Here is a 19,283-nt window from a genome sequence, read left to right as displayed (position 1 = left end):
CAGATTAAGGGATGAATAAATAAACTAAAAAGTAATCTCATTTAATTTCACTTTTGCTTTCTCTTTCACAAACATTAAAGTTATACTTCACTTTCTAGGAACTTCTATATATAATTTTGGTAAAATACAGTGTTTTGTTTTATAAATTATAAATTTTCTTTATGCAAATTATTTTATGACCTTTTTCTGTTTCAGAGGTAAGACGAAGGGAAAGGAAAAAATCAAAAATTATTTCTATACTGTAACAAACAAAAAAATATATACTTGAAATTCTTTGATAGTCACACATGTAATTTATCAAGATACTAGGAAAATTATAATAAGGTGTGTCATGTAGTATAGAACTCAGTACTTCTTTGGGTAAAAAGCAGTAACGTGCCCTGGTCCTGATCCCTACACTGTACCACTGAAACCCACCCTCATACAGAACTATCCTGGCTCTAAAGTTAAAAGTCAACTTCTCCCTTCCTTGCCCTTATAGAAAAGAAGCCAGGCTGCCATGACAACCTCTGTTCCAAACAGCCCTCCACGGTGCCATCCTGCAGAAATCTAGGGTTGAGTACAGCTGCCGTGCCGGATGCAGATAAAATACAGACCTCTTCACTATAAGAGAAAAAAATATAAAATAGTTATTATCTCCAGGCAACCTAGCTTTGGAAAGTGTTCAATATCAAAGTGATTATAAGGGTGACAATTTAAATTCAAGTTAGACTCTACTAAATATTAATCATATCATAGGATTATCTCCTACCCTAGAATAAAAAATAGAAATAATTATTAAAATGAAAAGGGCAAGAGTTATTACTTTAGAAGTATAAAAGATAAAGTATAATATTAATGACAATAAATTCCTTTAAAATATGGTAAAACTGACAAATACTGGAATGTTTCAAAATAAAAGTAGTAACAAGTTATATTGCTGAATTCAGCAATAATCCATAAAACTATATTAAAGCACTCTTTAAATGACATCAAAGTTTGTTAAAGTTACTTTAAAAGCTTAATCTGTAATGATCAATATCATTATTGCTATACCTTAAACTTAATAACAAAAGGTATTTGAAACAAACAGTATCCAAAATACACTAAATGGAGCTTAAACTACATCATTATATGTATGATAAAAAGTGATTTTCAAAAGAGTTCTTTCTTTATTACATATTACCTAATTTTAAATGATCAATAAAATTATTGAATGAGATCACCTAAAGCAAATGACAAAAGTAGAAGTCAAGGGACAAAATGATGAAAACAAAGTATAAACAGACCAGAACCCTGAAAGGACATGAAAGAAATGGTCACTTGATCTGTAATTGAGTAGAGAGAGGCCAGGCTTAAAATGTTTAAGTGGGCCCTGGAAATGTCAAAGAATAATGTGGAGAGTACTGGATTAAGTAAGAAGAAGCTATGAGAGCAGAAGTACATTTCAGAGAGTTTATCCAGTAATAAATCAGATGCATTAGAACAGAAAAAAAAATTGTAGATAGGATTTAAACACAAAGACTTGTTTTGAGGTCCAGAGGGAAAAAAGAAGGTTGAATCAAGTGAATTCAAATGTCTAGGTAAATTGACTCCTTTTTGTAGATCCCTGGATCTGTGACCTATCCCCTGCTACAATGAATCTACACCTCTGGCCTTCTCTGTATGCTATTCTTCCGCCCTGGAACACTCCCCTCATGCCTCCTCTCTTCATTCACATAATTCACACTCATTCCCTGAGATTTAGTTTGAAGTTTCAGTTACTTCATTAACACTTTTTCTTTTTTTTTTTCATCAACACTTTCTCCCTATCTTACTTCTAAACTCCAACCCTCTAGATCCCACAGCATCTCTATCATAAAATGTGTTATACTTGTCATAATCCTCCAGGAGAAATGAATCTGATGGCAAGAACTATCTTTTAAGGGCTCCTGGGTGGCTCAGTTGGTTAAGTGACCCACTCTTGATTTCAGTTCACATCATGATCTCTGGGTCATGGGATTAAGCCCTGAGTCAGGCTCTGTGCTTAGGAGTCTCTCTCTTCCTCTGCCCCTCCCCCTGCACTCTCTAATAAACAAAATCTTAAAAAACAAAACAAAACAAAACAAAAACCACCACTACATCTTTTAAAATTATAACTCTAGGGGGCACCTGGATGGCTCAGTGGGTTAAGCCTCTGCCTTCAGCTCGGGTCATGATCCCAGTGTCCTGGGATCGAGCTCCCTGCTTGGTGGGGAGCCTGCTCCCCCCACCCCCCGCCCCGCCCATCTCTCTGCCTGCTTGTGATCTCTCTCTGTCAAATAAATAAATAAAATCTTTTAAAAATTAAAAAAAAAAAACTATAACCCTAGGAACTGAAAGCATATGACACTAAAACTATGAATGAGCCAAGACTATCTACTGGGAAGTAAGGCAGGATAAGCATAAAAAATTATTAGTTTAACACAAGTCGAACAGCTACCCTGGGGACAAGAAGGTACAAGAACATCATACATAGTCAGCAGAAGAAAAGAAAGGGCCCTCAGAAGATGAAACAGCATGTCTCTGTAATGTCCACATTTACTGGAGTCTAATCATTTTTCTCCTAACAATAAAGACTACCATAGGCACAAGAGAACTACCAATGTAACAGCTGACAGTAAGAATTATTAAATAGGTGGAAAAATATGATAGCAGAAGGTCAAACAATTTCTAGATGATATCTGTTATAAACTTTTTTAAGATTTTATTTATTTATTTGACAGAGAGAGAGTACAAGTACGCAGAGCAGCAGGCAGAGGGAGAGGGAGAAGCAGACTCCCAGCTGAGTATGGAGCCCAATGCAGGGCTCAATCCCAGGACTCTGGGATCATGACCTGAGCCAAAGGCAGCCACTTAACCGACTGAGCCACCCAGGAGCCCCTGTTATAAACTTTTTGAGGGGCTGAAAACAGGGTTTATCAATGGCAGTCAGAATGTTAAATCAGAACCTGAGTAAGGAAATGGGCAAAGTCTTGGTCAAGGTAAGAGTCAAAATAAACCAGATGTAAATGGGCAAATGAGATGGATGGAAAATATCAAGCTGTGATCCAAGAGTAAAATTTTATAGTTTCAAATTTTTAAAGGTAAACAGTTTTGAGCAATAATGAAGTCCAAAATGTGGTTGAAAGTTAAGTGGGGATAAAGGAGGACTTGAGAATGAGAAAGCACAAGATCAAGCTGTTGGAAGGAGGGTAATCATGTTCAATTGGTGGAGAAAGCAGAGAATTAAGAAAGGCGGAAGGATATTTTGGAGACAGAAAAGTCTGAACTATGGAATGGCCAAGGACTTTAAAGTAAGAGAGGCTGTTAAAAGGAAAGGTAGGAGAAAAAGGAATTGAGAGTAAGGGTATGGAAGTCCCTTCCTAACTTGACAGAGACAAGAAGGATGATGTGTTGGCAGAATTAGTGAAAGAAGGCAGAAAGAGTTTACAGACAAACTTTAGAGACAAATGGCAGTTCATTTACAACAGATCAAGGGTCCCAATATTCCAGAGGAAGGAATTAGCAGGGCCACAAAATGGAGTAACGTCGGCCTAGAATTAATACTTGCTATGTGCCAGTATCAATTCTCATTTAATTCTTCAATAACCTTAATTGATAGGTGGTCATTATCTCCATTTCAATCTATAAATTGAAGCTCAGAGGAGTAGTTACTTTCCCAAAGTTTTACAGCAATTTAGTGGCAAACGTGGCACATGGACCTCGGTCTGATGTATTCCCAAGGCCCGTGCTCCTAGATCACGCCACAATTCTTTTCTCTGTACTTGCATAAAACTTTTACCCTTTCAGATGACAATCTGTAAATTACAGCATCTAGGAAATCAAGTTATCATTTACCAGATGCTAGTTGATTCACTGTAGCCCACTACAGCATGACAGCCTAATGCTTTAGCATGTGATTTTATTTCTTGTCTGATTTCTGCCCACCACGCATCTCGAGTTTCTGGTTCATCTGAAAAATAAATTTTAAATCAGTTCACTACTCAATAGCACATTGTCTATACGATAAAGAAATGTTTAAAATGAACATACTCTGGAAGGCAAAGACATACTGGTCTATAACGGATTTTAAAACTAACTTCACATGTTTAAAATGTTATTTCTCAAAAGGCTTATTAACATTTTAATTCAATGTTACTTCCAAAAAACTTTAACATTTTAAACTTGATTGATAGAAAATAAACCAGCTAGTTCTATTTGCTTTATTACTTCAGGGGACATCTATAGAGAGGTATTTTATTACCTACAACTTAAAATGTTAGACCCAGAGTTTCCAGATTCTAATCCTAAACTGAGAGGATATTCTGTGTCTCACTCACCTTGCTCAGTGAACATTTTGAGTCATATCCATAAATTTAATTTAAATTCTGATTTCATTTCCTGGTACCTATTTTTTTTTTTTAAACCCACTATATTCTAGGTTCTTTCCAAGGCAAAGGTTTGTCAATGTTAAAAAAGAGAAAGCCATGTAGCCATCCTTGTGGGTCCTAAAGCAAAGTAACAAGAAATGAAGGGACTAGCCAATTTAAAAATAAAGCAAGCAAATACATTTAAAGATTATTACAAATAATTTGGTTAATGTATATAAGGACAAATTTCAGTTAGTACACTGTAACTTCATATATGGTTCTGTAATTAAGAAAATGCCTCAGAATCACAGCACTGCATTTTATTACCACAGAGGAGTCCAATATTGCTTGTATAGAGCATTATAAATGGAGCATCTGGCACACATCCTTCCTAATCATTTGCATTTAGCTGCAAAGTACGGGTGAAGAGCAGCTGCAAATTACAGTAACATTTTATGTGCAAAGATGTTAAAAACAGACACAGTCTATAATGAGCATATCCTAATGTGTTTCTTTTTGGGGCCCATTCCATTTGGGAACAATTTGGGATAGAAAAAACTTAATCTAACTTAAAATAGGATGCTAACCTCCTGCTGTAAATTTTCCATATAAAAGGCGCTATTAAAACTGAAAATCAAACAATCCAAAAGCTTTCTTTTTTGAATTTCAATACATATTCAGTTTTCAAAACGTTTTTTAAATAAGCAGAGTAAGTAGAATTATACTCACTAGTAAAATACTGATGACAGCAAAATAAAGAAAGGTTAAAAGGCTTGTTATAGCTGACATTCCTAGGATGTAATTTTGTTTCCTCCACAGGGAGGAGGATCAGCAAAATAGAGAAATGAGATAAAAGCCAGAGCTACAAATGATGCCAGCCAGTTCTTGTATTAAAGTTTTGGATCCAAGACAGAGCTACACTAAAACTTTCTTTCAGAAAAAAAAAAAACAAAGAAATCCAGACTCCAGCAAACTGAGGAAGAGATCCAAGGACAAGATAAAATAAAGAAAGAAGAAAAATAGAAAAGACTACAATATGGTATTAGCAATCAATATTATGAATTAAGAAATGTGTAAGGCAATTAGGTAGCACATACATTATTATGTTAAAGAATTTCTTCATATTCCCCCTGAAATACAGACATTAACAGCACAAATACACTCTCAAGTCCATTTTCTTTTTTAGGTATACATGTTCCCAGACCAATTTGGGCATCTGTTTAACGTCTTCCTTTCTCAATAAGGGAATTTTTATCATAAGACAAAAACTTACTCGAGCAGTTGCTCAATCTATCAACTTATTTATGATTCTCTAAAAATAAGTATCATAGATAATAACAGAAATATATCTCAGTTTGGAAAACAACAATTTTCCCTGAAAAGCTGTGTAAAATAAAGTTTAACTTTTCTTTAAAAACACTAGTAGAACCTGCTATTTACTTTTTAAAACTTTCTGGGAATTTAAAATATTATTTGCTAAAGCAAATAACTGTATACTATGTTTCTATAAAAACAGACTTTCTCACATTAGATTTGCCTACATCTGTGCCACAAGTAATACATGGTAGCCTTTCTGTTTTAAACTGAATTTTACAGAAAGTAATCCATAACATTATTTTTTTAATTAATTCAAAAAAATGGAGGAAGTTACTTATTTTAAGTTCAGGATATATTTATTTAGAAATGGCCAGCATGTCTAAATGGGAAAGTAGGTAATAATTACTATGAAATACATATAACCACATAGAATACAAAGTTTATTTACATCAAACTTACCTTGGTATAACACACAAAATAATCAGATAATTAAACCAAACACTATGAAAGAATAAGTGGCTGATTTAAAAAAATAATAAACAAAACAAAAAGCTGAATGCAGCGCAAGTGGAGCATTCATATTCTTCTGGCAGGTTCACAAGCAGCCTTTATTTTGACACATGAGCCACACAACTGCACATGGGGATGCCATTGTTGTATTTAATACAATATTTACAAGTTTAATAAAAGCTAAAGAGTTACATAACAGGGGAGCTAAGGAAGCAAATGGCAAATGTCCACACTCCAAAGAATTTGTTAAATTTTGTTTTTGGCTTAAGCAAAAGCTCAGAGAACAAAGGGTTTTGCAAAGCAGATTCAGCAGACAGGAGCCAGAAACAGTGGATATTTTGGCGCATGCTTGGATCAGGTGACAGTACAGACTGAAAACTATGGCAGCTCACTGAAATGGTTACAGAAAGTAATGGCCCTAGATTCTAGGTGAAAGCAAGGCAAGCATACAGTAGGGAGCACTTCATCACAAACTAGGAATTGAATTAACAATAATTATCTACAACTGTAAGCAAGAAGCCAAAGGATGAATTTGTTGGCTATTAAATTTAGGGGTTATTTAATTAAAATAAAATTAAGAATAATCAAGTTAATTAATATTAAAAAATTAAATTTATCTTCAAAGTCTATATATTTATGGCAGAGATAAGCCAGAGAATATTCACATAGTAATGATTCAGCCTAACTTATACAACTGAAGATTCAGCAATATCACCATATTTAATCCTATAATAGAATTTTTAAAGCTTAAAAGCTATTAACTGTATTCTTATGAGAAACACACTAGTTGAATTTGAATTGTTTTATCACTCTCCAAAAGTCAAAACTGAGGATCTACTATATTCACATAAAGGAAAAAACAAAGAGTCTGGCCTAAAAATTTATGGCAACTATACATGCCACTCATGAAACTGGATACAATTTAGTCATCTGAAGGAAATACAGCTGAGATGTGAAGGTCGCAATTAATCAACAATTCACAGATGTCAAGAAAAAAATATCTTCACTTTAAATATCATGCTCCTCCTACTAATCCATATAATTATTTATAATTTTAAAAAGACCTCATTTTAGGAGAAATTAAAATTTACTTATTAAATAAATTATATTTAAAACTATATTACTTTTTTCTACTATGGGTCAAAACTCTTCATAGATAATATCACAAATCTTTTTTTTTAATTAAGATTTTATTTTTAAATAATCTCTACAGCCAACATGGGGCTCAAACTCACAACCCCAAGAGTAGTATGCCCCACTAAGTGAGCCAGCCAGGTGCCCCACAAATCTTTTACTATATCCTTTTATTTGTAGTCATGAACTGGGCTGTAGGTCAATACTTCACTGATGCTTCATTTAGAGGTAATGTCTGCACACTTGGTTGGCATCACAATTAATTTATTTTACTACTGTCATTTTCTAGAGCATGGCCATAGCTTGATATCTTGCCATCTTTTTAACATTTTATCTTATTTCTGAAATGCAGGTGAAACTGGTAAAGATTCCTATAATGAAAATAAATGCTTATATCTCAGAAAGTAAAGAAGTGAACAACTCAACATAAGTGAACAAACTCAACGCCTTTATAAAACTGAATCCCTTTGAGATTTTAGGCAATCTCACACTTGCAACTAAGAAACATTGACTATCTAAAGTGTTCAATTTAATTCTGTTTTGTGCTCGCTTCGGCAGCACATATACAATTTAATTCTGTTTTTACATAACTCTGGAAGAGAAGAATTCTGCCACTGAGAATCTTTAAATCTGACTTAAAGAAAAAAAGGAAATGGACAATTATTCAATCTAATTTTTAAATAAACAAGAAGAGATGTTTAAACAAGATCAAATGTTAGGTGGGCTCAAATAAACATTTTTAATACAATGATAATCTATCTTGTCAATGGACAACATAAGAAAGCCACATTCTTAAATACCTTAAAATATTACTCCAACACAAAACAACTTTTTGAAGAAGATAAATTTCCCCTAATGAAACAGAAATTACAGAGTTCAGATTTAAGTGTATATACAATCTCAAACCAGATGGGGATTCAGTACCAACCTAGGAAGAACAGTCCCATCATAGAGGAAATGATGTGCAAATTCAGAGCAGACACCAACTTACAGTAATTTAGGTTGTTAGGATGGTAGCTGGGATATAATCCATATTAGATCAAACTGGAGTCTTCACTATTTATAAAATAAGTCAGATATATAATTATTCCTTAATTATAAAAGATTTCCCTTTTTATATATATAAAGTTATATATTAATTTACATGTCACATTATAATAGTGTAATTAATATCCAGTTATATTAGATACATATAAAGAGTAAAATTTATAAATTAAGGAAATTATAAATCTGACTTTTTTTTACAGATAATAAGGAATTGACAGTAGTCAATATGCAGTTACATTATATGTAAACAGAAAATTATTTATTACATTTATATGTTGTATTACATATAAAGAGAAGCTCACACATCATACATGGCTATATTTATGCCCTCCTGAACTCCATATACCTACTTCTTAAAACCTTATTAAAATTCTTAAAACCAAAAGCTGCTTAACTACTTTAAGCTTAGTTTTGCATATCTGCTCATGAGTACCTCTCAGATGTGGTAAAAATAACTGCTGGGATCATCAGTAGAATTCAAGTTCCAAGAAAGCCTCTCTCCATTTAACAACAACTATTACTACTACTACTACTACTACTACACACACACACACAGCAAAATACTATAAGAAATAGCCTAGACTGGGTGTATAATCATGTTGTCTGCCTGGCTGAACAATCATGTTCCCAATCCCCAACATCATGCTCAAGACACAGTAGGCAAACCACAAACATCCACTGAATAAAAGATTTTTACTTAAAACTGAAAAAAAAATTTAGATTATCAGACTGATATGTGTATTCTATAAATAGTTCCTTACACATCTGTTGACTCATTTTGTTAAAATAAAATATGTTTAAAGTAATAATTATACCTATTTTTCTTGGTTTTGATGGTTAATTTTTGACCCCAAAGTAAAACAACTATAATTCAGATGACAAAAAAAGAGTAACATTTTCTGAATTCAGACCACTAATATAAAGCTTCCCTTAGCACTAGCAAGGGTTCATTTATTAGAAGACAGAAAATATCAAACATAAGTACTAAAACCTACAATCTAAAAATAATAACTTTTTAAAATATTCTCAAAAACAAAAGTTATCTAGCTATTTTACTAACTCAGTACTTAAAACATTTGCTCTTAAAAATATTGTCTAAGTTTGGAAGCTATTTCAGACTAGCATTTTTTCAAACCACATTATATATCTACTTTATTGTTTCCTCTTGTGACTTCCTGAAAAAATATCTAAGCTCACGAGTATCCTACATGAAGAAAGAATAACAATTTTTTCTCAACTACACTGAGACTATTCCTAATTAAAAATTGTATCAGTTCACTACCCAGAAATAACATTCAGTGGTAAACTCAGAAGAAAGAAAAATAAATAGCATAGCCATTTAAGAAGCAATGAGCTATGCCTTTTAAAATCTATTCTTAAAATATTTTTATAACTCAATTTTCAAATAGAGTTGGGTTTCCAAAAGATAGGATTCAACTGCTCACTGGGATTTCAGACTTAGAGCATGTGGGATAATTCTAATCCATCTTTCTCTCTTTCTCTCAGCTCAAAGTTGCTAAGAGACTGTTTGATTTGCCACATTCTACTAATTACCAAGTCCTGGTGATTTTACATTTTAAATATTTTCTAAATTTATCTTAAGAGTGTAAGCCCTAAAGCCAGAGTAGTTAAGTTCACATTGTAGCTCAACAACTTTCTATTTCACTTAGGGCAAATTGTTATGCTTCATTTCACCATCCGCAAAAGAGGAAAAATGCCTATCTCGGAGCTGTGTTTTGAGAATTAAGTGACCTGCTATCATACAGCACTTGGAAGAGTGCCTGGCACATAGTTAAATGTTCTATAAACTTCAGCTCTCCTATCACCATTAAATCCTAGGTCACTTACCAGGCCAGGAGTACTGCAGTGTCTCTAGGCTTGCTGCCTTTAAATGCATTCTCCATTATACAGCCAATGATCTAACATATGTGTGACCATGGGATACCCTGTCTTACTCCTATGCAGCCCATTCCGGGCAGGTCACACACAAGATCTGCAAATGCTGCTTCCTCCTTTCGAGCAGCAAGATTCAGCTTGTCTTTCCCAAAGTCTGTTAACCAGGCCAGAAACATAAGAAGCAAGATAAGAAAAGGTAAGACCGTGATTTTAAAATAAATTCTCAGATAACTGAGTTTCCTTCTTCCTGCTATATAAAAATATTTCCTATCACTGTAGTTAACACACCCTAAGACAGCAAAACAGAAGAAAAAGGGAAACACAATAAAAAGCTGAAGCAACAAAGACATTCTGTATTCAATGGCAAGCAATAGGTATAAAATAACTGGGTAAACATCATCAAACAAGTAATGGCTAGGGGATTGTTCTGCAATGCACTACTAAAGTTTCAGAACTACATTCAAATGAGGGAACAATATGCCTCCAAATACACTGTCTGAAATATAAAATCTACGTTAAGGTCATATATATCCTTCAAACTGAACTCCAAGAATTACCTCTCCAAGCTTCCCTGCCATATAGTTAATCATGCCTTCCTCTTTAATTCTGTATCTTATATCACACCACACCACACCACACAGTAAAGCATTAACATATTTTTCTAACTGCCCAGAATATGACTTTCATGAAAACGGGGTGACTGACATCTTCGCACACCTACCATCTAGCAAACTGTATGGTACAAGATAAGTTCTAATAAATGCTTGCACGATAGATCATATTTCATGAAATACTACTGTGTGATAAAAATGTTTCTTATATCTTTCCACATTTTAATGTTTCTGAAATAAAAATGTCTGGTAATTAATCAATATACTTAATATAATAATGTTTCTTTCTCTTTTCTCTTGGAAAGCTATTATTAAAATGGTGATACTCACATAATAAATGGTGTCAGAATCCAGGAAGTATGGTATTGATGAACAATTTCTAACATTAATAAAAATTATAACCACAATTATTTTTCCTACTGATGCGGCCAATTCTTGATTTTCTATGGTAATACAGGACAGCAATGGCTAATTTATTCCCCAATCACCGAAAAGAATACATAAATGATTCAAATATATTTATCAAATATTACATTTTTGTATTTCAGAATTATCACATTATTTTTCTTAACCTAATATCAAAATCAGCCTGATATATGCTGTTAGAAGATTCTAATATCTCAGTCAAAAGCACAGAGCTATTAGAACATTAAACTGAAAGTGTCATCTTTGATATTCTTTTACTATTCTATAAACTTATATCCATTTTTTTTCATACACTCACTACCTGACTTAATTTTAAATGATGGCAAGATATACTGCTTCCTCAACCATGTTTCTCCTTGCCAAATTCTGTAGTTCTGCTTATGGGGGACAAAGTATTATAAGATTTAACTACTTTTCTACTTTCCAAGACTGTTTGTTCATCTAACACTCATCTCACCCTAATAAACATCTTTGCCCTGACAACATTTAAGCTCCTTAAATTATTAACGATCAGTCTATTCCCAATGACCTTTTCTTACATAATTAGGCTTTTTTACTTCTTATACACTAATCTGCCTACATTTTAAAAATACGTTATTTTTATTAAATGAATCCAGCAGGGTATTTTCCTCACTAAAAACCAAGTATAACACATAACATTTAAAAAAGATTATTTTAATTTTAATCAGTGTGGTAACATGCTGGCAAAAACCTTAGTAGGAGCGGTAATTTCCCTGAAGACTTGCCAACTGATGTCAGTCTAAATCTGCAAAGGTTGGACCTGATCAGATTGTTTACTAGACTGAACTTAGGTAAACCTGCATGATGAACATGAGATACTTCATAGTCAAACATGCATTACTTACATCAGAACTTACATCCTGGACCCCTAAGAACAAAAAAAAGCTTACAATATGGAAAAGATTATGAAATACTATCTAAAATGTTAAGTCTCTTGGTGATTTTGTTTTTCTATAAATAGATATACACTTTCTGACACAAAGAACTGGTAAAATCTTTCAGGCAAAATACCAGCTTCTAATACCGAATCAAAATGGTACTATTATTTAATTCCAAAAATAAAGAACATAAAAATTTACATATTTATATTAGAAGAATATGCTTTTATCAAAAAGAAAAATTGGCTTTGACTCTAAACCACATCATCAGCTGTAAAGTTAGTTTAGTTTCTCTAAAAGCTACAAACTGTATTTTACAAACTATATCCATATGTAAAATTACCTAAAAAGAAAAATTATATTCTCACATGAAAGGGGAAGGAAGGGAGCTTATGAAAGCTGTTAATCCCCCCAAAATCTGCTCTTACTTACCAAATTTTGAAAAACTTCTGGAATTATAAATAAAAATGGTAATAGTCACACTTTTATAGTATTTATAGAATACTAAATATATTATACTCGTCTAAATTAATGTTTAAGCAGACTTTAAGCTTATCAAACTAGCCATTTAATACTTAACAATTAACATCTCTTTAATTGTAAAGCTAATGCCTATGTCATTTAACTGATATGAAAAAACTGTCCAAAATGTAATAAATATAATTTAAATTTAGGTTTCTGAAAGTTAATCACCTGACAAAAGCCATTTGTAATTTATGGTATTTCTATGGTTTTGGTTAATTCATTTTAGTTAACACATTTTTATATTTGCAATTCCGTGGAAGCTTTAAGAGTTACAACATATGTACTGCAGAATGTATCTGTGTAACTGAATTGCCATTAAACCTATTTAATGTAGAACATTTCTAAAAACTTCACTGAGCTGCCATAATTTTTGTCAGCATATGTAGTACTGAATGACCATCAAAATACCTGAATTGAAACTATTCCAGTCTAGCAGTTTGTAAGATCTTGTGTTACCCATAATTCCGACAAAGGCTGAGTTCAAAACAGCAAATTAGTAGATCAGTTTTAGGTGCAGAATAGTAGGAAAAAAAACAAAAAAACACTACAAACAAGAACACAATTGACAATACCACTCGACAGCAACTGGAAAGACACAGACAGCAGAGTTAATAAGAAGTAGAAAGAGAAGAAGGAGCATGCTAACATTAACTAAAGTCTAGTTGTTTAAGATAATGACCTTGATTTTTAAAACCACCCCATTCTTGTCCTTGTTGCTTAATATTTAACAAAGGAGGAAATTCTAAAAGAACTAACTCCAGAATAATAATCTATAGGTAGCAGGCGGTAGTGGTTTAAAAATAAGATTTTATTCCTTCTACACTCAAGTGTAAAATGAAAAGTTCCCATATTCACTAGAAAAAAAATAGCTGCAAGATTCATTTGAGAGTGCAAATACAGCATTTTAACAGCACAGGCATCTCAATCCATCTTAAATTTCTCTCAGCAGAGTAACTCAGTGTCATAAAATCAATATATCATTATCATGGTAGATGCTAATCTAGAGGGGCTTTTTGGTTTTGACATTCAGCTTTTTTCAACAAATTAAATCTTCTTCATAAATAATTATTTATGAAATATTAAGAACATCAATAAAATGTTCTTAAGAAAAGCTTCCTTTTTTAATGCATAATACATATATAAAACCACCCCCAAAAATGTGATTTTTATATCAAAATCATGTAATAGTGAAACCATTAGAATATATAATTGATTTGTATTTAACTGAAAATAAAACAAAATTAAAATATAACTTATATATCAATAAAAGCATTTATATTTATATGCCCATAATCTTTTAGGAAATAAGTACATTAGTAACTAGGATTTCCTACATGTAAATTGAAAAAAAAATATTCTGAAAGGGGAGGAAAGAAGAGAATGGATAAGTTGATAATTATAATACACAAAATGTATTCTGTATTAAAGATTCCTGTGTTCTTCCCTCGGCCTGGGTTCTTATATTTCTCACACCGCTAGAACAAACTGGCAAGCATGATAAACCCTAAAAAAGAGTTTTTTGTAAAAAGTAATAGGATTTTAAATACAGCTCTCTACTTAAACTTAAATTAAGTAAGATTTGTTTGTTCTCCCAGACTCTGTAGCTTACTCAGAGTACATGGAAGCAACAATAAAACCAAAACAGAACAGTTAAATATATTCCTGAAACCATTTTGGAGCTTATCAGTGGGCACCATCTAGCAAAATATTTGAGTCAATGGTCCAAAGAAACGCAGGTAACAAGCCTTGGGTCACACCCAAGTTAATGTCAGGTATATTAACTCAGTATTTCCTTGCACTTTCCAAATAATTTAAGTTCCTAAACACAAAGATACGGAACTTGCACAGTCTCCAATGTCTCAATACATTAAACTGGCATCAGTCTAAATGTGCCTTTAATTACTACAAAATTCATAAATACTACATGAAGAAAAGATCTTAAATTGATTTGAAAAAATAAGGAAGAGCAGAAAAAAAATAAACCAGAGAAGATAAAAAGAGAAGATTAAGGCTTAAAAGATGTATTTGTTCAGCTTTAAGAGTTAAATAATCCTAGCTACTATTCCTCTTCTGAAATCTCGTTCAAGCTCTGGGAAAAATTCCATTCTGCTCCTCTGGAATTATTAACTGAAAAGACATCAAACCGCAAGGCACAGATTAAATTTTTTTTTAACTTAAAAGAATGGTAATGTTCTGTATCCTCAAAATCACTATCTGCAGTGTTTTGCATAAAATAATTTCAAAGTGTTTTACTCTTTTTGTATCTGTCAGTACAAGCCTCAGGAAGAGGTTATTGGAAGTGACAATTTAAAATTTTCAAAAATATGTATGTATATATGCCAAATAAGAACACTAACATAACTTCGGCTTTTAAGTATGTCATCAAAATAATAAGTGACTTGAGCAAATTACTGGGAATCCAGTCAATGAGAGATGCAAGAACACACTCCACACAGAAAGTTTCTACAACACTTATCATGCTTATTTTGGATTTAGAAAAACCATCAAAGCATTCCTAATCCAAGGGCCTGAAATTGAGATTGATTTGATGCCTTTCTTCTTTTATGATCATGGTCCCATGTTTTAAAGGAGTGAGCTACTATTCTTACTTCTTTGCTTGTGCAGAACAAATAGCTTTAGAAAAGAAACCAGGAATGCACAGACAGCACTATTTTTTTCAATTCTTAGACACTACATAATGTTTATAATTACATTTCAAAGAATACTTCTTTTAGGAATAAGGAAATTACTAAAATAATCTATGAAGAGTTATCGCTAATGAAAAGAATTAACATCTTAAGATAATGGCCACAATGGTCAAATTACAAAATTTGTTATCTGCCTGGGTCAAAGAAAAGAGCTGACTGAAAAGTTACCTAGGAACTCCTTCAAAGTGATGCCTGGCCAGGAAAATGAATCAATATTTGTTTTATATAAAAAGCTAACTAAAATATACTTCTACTTATTTGATTATTTTTAATCAGAATTATAGCAAATACTTAAAGCGATATGCCAGTTTATACTTTCTTTTCCATTTCTCTTTTCGGATAGACTTGATTTTTTTTATTTTAAAAATAAATTTTAATAATCCCAGTTTAAGTAAATGAAACACTGAAAACAAACTTTTAAAGAACATACCAGGATTGTGGATACGATCCAAAAGCTTCACAGAGCGTGCACTAACAACACCCCCAACATGCATGAGAAATCCAGGAGGAAATGCCGTCAAGGTAAAAAATGGAAATTCCTAGTAGAAAGAAAGGGGGAAAAATATAACTGACCGTGTGTAAAGTACAAAAAATCTGCTTGTTAAGAAGCCTGATCCCCATAGATTATATTCATACTATGATATGAATCCTATCCCTTAACAAAAGGCTACCAGTTACACATTACACATGCTTTGTAATTAAATGTCTTCTTAGATGTTTAGAGTTCCTAATCCATTTTCCCATATGTGTCATGTTATACAGAATCCAAACACTCTTTTTATCAATTCTGAATGAGAAAAAAAGGTTCTCAGAGTTTTGATTTAAGATATTTGAACACACTCTTACTTCCTTTCAATCTCCTACTCTGATGCAAATTCACAGTGAGATGTGGGGATTCCCCTGCCCTTCGCCGCGCCCTTCGCCACGGAGTCTACTTCTCAGTGGGGCAGAATCCTCCTCACATACATACACCCAATTCCAGGCTACTGGTAAAGACTGAAGGCCTGGTGCAAGAGATCTACAAGAACGTGGAACTAAGGGAGGAGTGAGAGAATGAGCAGTGTGGGTTAAGAGATTCAGGGAAAAGCGAAGGGCAAATACCAAGGTCAAGAGGGTACAGAATTGCTGTGTAAGATAATTTACTCTATCAACACCAGGGCAGCTGGAAAAAATTGTAAGTACATAGATGCATATTAAGGAAAAGGGAGAAGAAAGTAGATGACAGCAAGGGAGGAAATAAAATTCCCCAAGTTCTTCTAAGTTTCATTCTCCCCTTCTCTCTCAAGGACATCAATCTCATCAATTTAGAGGTAAGGCAGAAATGGGAAAACAGAGAAAGGAAATTCATTGAGATAGCGCCCAGGAAGAAAGCAGAACTCCTGTGGCTCTCCAAGTATAGAGGCCTCCCACATTACACAAAATTGGATGCAAGCAAGGGAAATTTAATATCTGCCTCATACGGCTTTAAGATTTAACCATAGCTCACTTAACCAGAAGTCACTTACCAGTAGCCTCAGCTATTCAGAACATAACTGAGAGCTGGAAAATAAGCAAAACAGAGCTCTCAACAGTCAAAAGAACTGTCATACTTCCAAGTACTAAAATTTATGTACTTGATTCATAAGAAATCCCTACAGATCATATCCATACTATGCCATTCAGCAATTATAAATACCTAATTTTAGGAACATATTTTAAAGTCTAGCAATATCTTTTTTCTGACCACAGCAATTTAAATGCAGCAAATGAAAGCTGAGAGATAAAGACATACAGACTACTACTAGAAGCAGGCACATTAAAAGCAGCAAAATTACTGACTGGCTACTAAGCATGGAGAATACAAACTCACCAAAGCATAATTCACAAAGCATAGCAACTTGGAGTCATTTAGCACAAAGGCAAACAGTCCTGCACACTTCAATAACCCATGAAGACACAGTATAAAATACAGAGAGAATTTAGAAATAAATTCAGTTAGAATTTAAAAGTAATATTTAAATTAACAAGGGTAAGAAAAACCTAGGCTACGTTAAAAAAAAAAAAGTAAAAACCTATCTATGGAAATGGATAGGTTTGGCCCAGCTGACAGGCAAAAAAGAAAAAAGGGGGAGGATAGGAAGGGAATTTCACTTACATGTATTATAAAATATTTAGTCCAAAATGCTTCCTTATTTCTACCTGAGTTTTTTAAATATAAGTTTTAAGTGAGAAATACACAAATAAGTTTATGCTATCAGAGCTTGTTTGGAGGTTCTAGCAGGGGAGCCCAGCTACTCATATACCCTTGACCGAAGAACGGTCCTCTCCTCTATCGGGGAAGGTCGTCTTCTTCGACCGAGCGCGCAGCTTTGGGAGGGATGCACATGGAGCGGTGAGGAAGGGGACACCCGCCTAGACAGCCAGATCAGCCGAATCAACCCTGGTGATCAATGGGGTGACAGATGTCGCAGCCAGATAGCCCTCACATCCAAGTTTATGCTATTAGAAACTTAAATATCTTACCTAAGTTAGGCCTTCATGATTTTTTTCAATTTTAAGTAGATAGTTTTTAAATTTTCTCAAAATACTGAAGCACAGTAGAAAAAAGCACTTTACATTTAATCTTTATACTTAACCATTTTAAATATTCTGGACAAGAGACACTGAAAATAAAATAGCTAAATGGAGAGCTGTACTTTCTTCTGAAAGTGAGAAATAAGTTAGGTAAACTCACATACTGGAAAATATCTGAATATAAGAATTTAGGTAGGTATAAAAATTAACCTAAATGATTTCTCTACTTGAAATTCTGATTCTTTTTCCTAAATTCCAGAAGATGGGATAAAAAGAGACAAGAGGGAAAGCATCATAGTAGAGTTGGTGGTCATAAGCAGAAAAAGTAGGGGAATGGCTGCCCAAAGAGGCAGACGATCACTCTGCAAACTTAAACTCTGTCCTACATGTCCAATCAACACACCTAATTTAACACACAAAATTTAACCTGAAGTACATAAAAATAGCATGGTTATTCAACCAAAACTACATCTTCAGATAACTCTCTCAAACTATGGCAGATACCTACTGTTAAATACCTATCACCTCCACCCCTCTCACCAGTAGCCAGTGACCACCAGTAACTGTTAAATAGCGCTCATCTCCACCCCCACTACATAGTGACTACTGTAAAGTACTTACAGAGTGCCAGACCTCGGCAAAGTATCTTAAAACTATACTTTATAATCTTTCCCATATGCTAACGCGAGAGTCAAGGAGGCCTCGACTTTATGTGAGCAACAAGCCTTATCATCTGGCTTCCTGAAATTTCTGATTAAAACAGTGAGACAAGGTGCTGGTTTTAATCTCTAGTTTATCATTATACCTGATGAATTTGTAGGTTCTTTTCCATTGAAAAGAACAGCTTCCTTAAGATCAGCCAAGCCCAACCCGTTTTCAATGCCTAGTTGAGAATTTCAGGACCACAGAAGACATTTTCTCTGGGAAGTGCTAATATTTAAAGTGCCTTCTTTGCCTTCTCAGGTCATGATCTCAGAGTCCTGGGATAGAAGCCCACATAGGGCTCTCTGCTCAGCAGGGAGCCTGCTTCCCCCTCTTTCTCTGCCTGTTTCTCTGCCTACTTGTGACCTCTTTGTCAAATAAATAAATAAACTCTTAAAAATAAAAAAGTTAAAAAAAAAATAAAGTGCCTTGCCTTGTGGTACAACTAGGTGGAAATTTGTATGTTGACATTTTGACAATAAGCCAAATGCATACAGCATAAATCTATTTAATACACTGTGTTCAGAGACAGGCTAGTTGGAAAATCTGGGGACACAATGGAAGTAATTTTTTAACATTTAAATAGAATTTTTCTTAGAATATATT

The 19,283-nt window shown here is 33.5% G+C and overlaps 1 protein-coding gene across 4 annotated transcripts in view; it reads right to left on the bottom strand.

The window, feature by feature from the left end:
• C2CD5 (C2 calcium dependent domain containing 5) overlaps nt 1-19,283 on the bottom strand; it is a gene marked incomplete at its 5' end in the record, with an annotated part of 93,977 nt that overhangs the window by 33,614 nt on the left and 41,080 nt on the right. For all 4 annotated transcript variants that reach the window (XM_080812019.1, XM_080812018.1, XM_080812020.1 and 1 more), the window contains 3 exons: nt 508-603; nt 3,838-3,952; nt 15,853-15,961. In XM_080812019.1, the coding sequence (XP_080668145.1) occupies nt 508-603; nt 3,838-3,952; nt 15,853-15,961 (320 nt within the window). The remainder of the gene's footprint in view (nt 1-507; nt 604-3,837; nt 3,953-15,852; nt 15,962-19,283) is intronic.

The sequence above is a fragment of the Martes martes genome, assembly GCF_963455335.1.
Source record: "Martes martes genome assembly, chromosome: 8".
Classification (NCBI taxonomy): Eukaryota; Metazoa; Chordata; class Mammalia; order Carnivora; family Mustelidae; genus Martes; species Martes martes.
The sequence above is the reverse complement of the archived record's forward strand: the minus strand, read 5'-3'. Positions and strand labels throughout refer to the sequence as shown.